The sequence below is a fragment of the Branchiostoma belcheri genome, unplaced genomic scaffold (genome assembly GCF_001625305.1).
Source record: "Branchiostoma belcheri isolate BF01 breed outbred unplaced genomic scaffold, Haploidv18h27 scaffold147, whole genome shotgun sequence".
NCBI lineage: Eukaryota > Metazoa > Chordata > Leptocardii > Amphioxiformes > Branchiostomatidae > Branchiostoma > Branchiostoma belcheri.
The window spans coordinates 568812-574760 of NW_017802902.1; the positions used below are offsets into that span (position 1 = coordinate 568812).

General features: G+C 39.5%; 1 protein-coding gene across 1 annotated transcript in view; it reads right to left on the reverse strand.

The window, feature by feature from the left end:
- Positions 1–2959: 2959 nt before the first annotated feature.
- Positions 2960–5949, reverse strand: part of LOC109465080 — an 11127-nt gene continuing 8137 nt past the window's right edge. Inside the window, exons 2-3 of the mRNA XM_019762222.1 lie at positions 3649–3815; positions 2960–3153 (exon numbers count right to left, since the gene is read on the reverse strand). Of these exons, the coding sequence (XP_019617781.1) occupies positions 2960–3153; positions 3649–3815 (361 nt within the window). The remainder of the gene's footprint in view (positions 3154–3648; positions 3816–5949) is intronic.

Here is a 5949-nt window from a genome sequence, read left to right on the forward strand (position 1 = left end):
GCCATGTCCTTGACAAACAACAGATCATTATGACTTATAATAATTATGGTTGGCAACCTAAAGTCCTTGCCTACCTGGATAACTGCCAACTGCAATCCAGTACGCCTCAATTCCACTTTGGCCATCTGATGCTAACCAGTTGGCAAGGATTCCTTTCCTGTCTGTTTGCCACACAAAGCCGTCTACGACTTCCTCCTCATCGCTTGCAAGAACCCCCACACGGACCTTCACCATCTGCAAGTATTGATATGCCATACGTAACTTTCTATGAGCGTCAAAGTGACACAGCACTAGATACAGACTACTGCAATTAATTTTGATGGTAACACCGATAGACCTGAATGAATTATTCAATCTGCAAGTTTGTTTGTCGATAACAACAGAATAAAAATATTGAGGTGCGTTAGATGACATATTTGATATACAGGCAAATGCAGAGGCAAAAATGAAAATAAATTTGTGAAATCAAAGCCACAAGGGCCAATTCTGGGCACTTAACTAACGCTCGCGATAACAGAACAGCATCTTGTAAGTCAGGGACATCGAGATAAGGCAAGTTTGACTCAATCACTTAACAGGTGAAGCAAGGATCACAATGTGAAGGCAGACGGAAGTTTTGCTCATGTTAAGTCGAAATACTAAAAAAGCATGGGAAGTTCTACCGATGGTGGTGTAGTGTCCAGAACCACACCGTCAGTATCATGCACTGATGACAGTCCAGCGCGGTTAACGGCGGTGACCCGGATAGAGTAATGTCTGCCTGGCCGGAGGTTTAGCTGTGGGCTTGTCCAGTTCACCATTGAACCTGGAATGAGCTGCTCCTTGCTGTAAGTTAGATGGAATTTGGTGCGGTTATTGATGGATAGGTAAAATTCGAGCCTTACAATTCTGTCAATTCTATCCTATCTATTATGAGTTACTAATAGAAAATAAGTTTTAAAAACATACCTGTCACCCAGGTACAAAGTATGTTTACTTCCGCCATGAGTTTCAAAAACCGACATTTTGAAGTGGTCCAAACCAGATTCCTTGTCTTCAAAAACCCAGTTGGCAGACAGGAAGCTAAGGCTGGACTGGATACAACAAAAGGCTTCAATAATTTCTGTAGGCATTTTCGGCACAACGGAATAATTAAATTGCAAACTAACCATGATAAAGTAAGAAACATCTAGAGAGATATTTTGAGATTTTTATGGTCCCCAGAAAGAGGGGATCATTTCCGGACAGAACTTAACTGTTACAGTACATACTAGGCAATGGTCAGAATCAAAATAGTGCCACGATTGCAAATAAGAAACGACGGACCGTCGCTATCCAATTTTGCTGAAATAAGGAGGAAGGCAATATTCCTCTTCCATTAAATGTGATTTTTTTTTCATTCTTCTGGCAAAATATCCCTCGGTTTGTTCCAGAACCATATTTGACGTATTGTAGTTATACATTGTGAAACAAATAGGATTTGCATTAAAAAAATTGTAAATTGAAAGTAATACCAGCCATAGCTAAGGTACCACCCTGACACCACTACGTCATACATCAATACTGTCTTCCTTTGACTTATGTGACTGACTGAGTTTTCCATACTGGGTTGATATACACGTCGAAATTTACTTACAGAAAACTTCCTATTCTTCCCGGCTTCTGGTCCATCACCAAGGAAGTGCAGGACAGGGGGCGTTGTGTCCACCACGAAACCGTCAGACTCTACCGTGACGTGGGAACCGGCCTTGTTGGTTGCTTTCAGTATAGCCGCCACGGTGTCGCCATGGTGTAGGTGGAAGTGGTGCCAGTTGATGTGATCTGTGTTACTGTTCATATCTTCTGGAGGATGTATGATCTCCCAGTCTGTTGTAACATTCCCTGCAATGAAAAGTTTAACAAATCAAATGCAGTCTTTAGAATCAGTATTTGATTCCACACAAATAATAATACATCAAATGAAACTTACATTTTCTCGATGATAAGCTCAACAAATCTAAACGGTACTTAATAAACACCAATACGTGTCATTTTCTTGTTTTTCACGGCACAGGGCATGTCACTACAAAACCCATGCAATGGTTCCACATACATGTAATATATAACAACATAATGCCATGGCCACCTTTGCTGGCATGTCGTCTAGTGACGGAGACAGAGTAAGAGGCTATGTCAGACTCCGGGTCGCTGAAATCTCCCCAGTTTGCTGATACTGTTGACTGTTCGGATGAGAACTGCATGTCGGCGTCTTTGTTGAGGCCATCTTTGATCCAACCCATCGTCGGAGGAGTAGTATCGACAAGTACTATAAATGCAAAAAAAAATGACTTTTAATTAAAACACAGAATGTATTCGATATAAATGTAGATTGTTACGAAAAATGGCAAAGAAATGGTTTAGGGGATAATATTTTTCAACATCAAATACAATATGTGGAAACTTGTGAATATGTGACTAGCGTTCGTATTTAGATGTTGCAATGTTTCGTACCTCCATCGGATGAAACACTGGCGTTCAAATGTTTGTGTCCGCCATTCAGAGCAACCAGTGTGGAGTAGTATGTAGTATTGTGGAGTAACGGTGTGGACAGCTGTTTACAGCTGCTGAAGGACGAATGGGAGATGACTTCAAACGGCACGATGTCATCAGCATCAGGGATGGTCCCCACACCCCAGAGGTAATAGGCTGGAACCAAATAGTGTTCAAGACAGTATGTAAATTATATGTTTTCTATTTGTATGAATAAACAAAGCTCAATTGTACATCCATGTTTGTACAATATATAAGAAAAACACAACAAAAAATGATATATTATCTTATATTATGCAATTTCCGTAAGGGGAAACGTTTCTGTATTTACGTAACTTCGTTTATAAAGAAACAGAATCCAGAAACATGGACCTTTCATTGGGCATCTAGTAAGCACTCGACACTAAGTTATCACTGAGTTAGCACACAGCGCTACAATCCATGACGAATGTCATGAATGCCATGAATTACCTATTCCACTCTCCTCGTCATGGAAGTCTCGCCAGTTTGCACAGATCTCACTCTGATCATTTTGAAAGTTGATGTCGTGCCCAGCTGCTGGTCCATCAAACACAGAACCTGCTGCAGGAGGGCTGGTGTCTACAAGGATCGGGCTGTCGGCGTGACCTGATTTCCGGAGATCCACTACACAGAAAACATTTTAACTGCCATGATGATTCATTTCATTCATGTATCCAGCAAGCCAGAGTAGATATTTGAACATTAGATTCAAGTATGCCCTTTGTGTCACAAACGACAGAACACATTTATTATAATATTTGTTACAAAACTGCTCGATATATTCATGTTTCGTTAGTGCATCTAAATGATGTAACCCTATGTCATCCTGTGTCATATTTCTTGTGTCACAAACGACAGAACACATTTATTATAATATTTGTTACACAACTGCTCGATATATTCATGTTTCATTAGTGCATCTAAATGATGTAACCCTATGTCATCCGGTGTCATATTTCTTTTTGCGATGTTGCAGAAAAACAACGAAGCTAAAACGGAAGCGGCGCGCTCTTTTACATTGTACTTTATGTTCCATAGGGCATTATGCGAAATTATTTCGCGTTTAAAAGACTTCAAAAGAATCTACATAAAGCTAAAAGGGTGCAGGTATGGGTTTACCATTGTTGATAGCTCTGATTTTCACCCAGGCAGGAACTCCATCCGGGATGTGGTAGTTGTGTGTGATGTGTGTGGTGTTGGCCTCACGATGCCAGTCCATCAGATAAACGTCCCGCTTGCTTCGACCAAGACCAAGGTCAACCTCACGGATCTTTGACAAAGGGTCGCTGTATGGATAGATGCATTGGATTAACATTCATACAGTTTGTTTGAGATTTTTATACGCAATGTAATTTCTATATTGTTTATAATAAAAATATAATGTTGTATATTCATCATCAGGCAAGTCACTGATACCTAAGAGTCCTGGGCTAGTACTATTCACCAGTTTTCCAACCCTAGAATGCAACGCGAAGACAGGGGTCTAACCTCATTTGCATAGGACAGGAAGGCATCGAAATGATCTTAATGACGTTAAACAACTTTTCACTGTGTTTTGAGGTGTTTGGGCATTTTATGCTCAACATTATTTAAATTACTATGGGTCGAATCTGACAACAAATAGAGAAGTTTTAGTGTTCTTTTCAACATAGAACATGTGGTTTGTAACGTTACAGTATCATGTAGCGTTACCACTATAACGTTACAGACACTTCATTCCCAAAAAAAAAATCATTCACTGTTTGTCGTCAGATTCAACACATAGTAATTTGATAAACCTTGAGCATTGAGCAAGCTGTTTAACGTCACCAGGATCATTCCGATGCCTTCCTCTCCTATGCAAATGAAGTTTATTTATTGATTTATTTATTGGGATTTTCAGAAAAGAAACTGGGAGAAGTCAGCAAACAGGATATAATCCTTTGACAAGGCTGACTCTTCCAAACAAATAATAAATAATAAAAACATGAGTATACAAAATATGAAATATAAGAATAACAATGATAATAATAACAATGATAAAAAATGATAATGATAATGACAAAGTGGCTGTAGAGCGGAAAAATAATGGATGGCTAAGTTTGTTAGCAGTTAACCCTACCTAGACCGGGGGGGGGGCTAAAAGTGCCCGCGGCAACTTTGATGTCATCTAGCATCTGAACGGCTAGCCGTAGAACGGCCAAACTTGGTGACTTTTCCTAGAATATTGTTGGCAACAATTCTCTATCATTGGATTAAGATAATAATTTTTTGTGTTGCCATGGCAACGGGTTTCTGACAGGCATTTTTTGCTAAATTTAGTACTTTTTGTTTCAACAATAGAATTTTATGGGTTTTATGTCAAGTTACTCATGGTTTCTAATATTAATAACACCCCATATAATTTTATGTAAATTTTATCATTAAATATGCATAATTTATGCTAATTTGATGACGTCATTGGCCAAAATCCAAGATGGCGGACCATATCATTAGAACAGGTATATACAGGTTATTTTCATTAAAATTTCATCAAAACTTCCATTTCTTTTTCCAAAAAAGGTTTAAATGAAGGCCTTTAGTATGTCTACGATGTATTTTAGGCTTTATCATGAAAAAAAACTATTTTTGAAAATTCAAGATTGATGATCCAAGATGGCGGATATCTTAAATATGCATGACGTCATGTTATGACGTCACCGGTGTTGCTATGGGCAACATAAGACTTAGTACACCATAATATTCTGTCATAAACACTTTTGGTACAGTTATGTTGGATACCATTGAGTTTTCAGGGAAAAACCTATTTAGACGGTTTTGGCCAATAAAATCACATTAATGACGTCATAATGACGTCATATTACATCATAACGACATAAAAATTGTAGATATGATAAATTTTCACTAGTACACCATTCTCTGAAAATTTGGTGGTCATACGACATACCGTTCGCGAGTTCTTAGGGGGGGGGGCAAGAGAGCCCCCCCCCGGTCCCCCCATGTCAAAAAAAGCCCGGTCTAGGTAGGGTTAAATACACAAATACCATATGCTCTGCCAATGTTGTATGCACAATACATCAAATGCTGCAGTCAATGCATGCATGATTTCACCACTGTAACGTAACTACTCACACCCTATAATTGGCTGTTTCCCCTTGTTAACAGTGTGATGAACCTGGATGACCTGAACCGGCGCGGCCTGTACCTGTCGGACATCCCACTACACGACGCCACTCGGGACCTGGTGCTGCTGTCGGAACAGTTTGAGGCGGAGTACAAGCTGACACAGAAGCTGGAGATCCTCACAGACAAGCTGCAGCAGACTTACCGGGAGCTGGAGGATGAGAAGAAGAAAACGGACAGGTCAGGAGAAAATGTGGTCTTGTGGTTGACTCAGAATCTGAACATTCGAAATTGTCATTCATAAAAGGAAAATTTTAT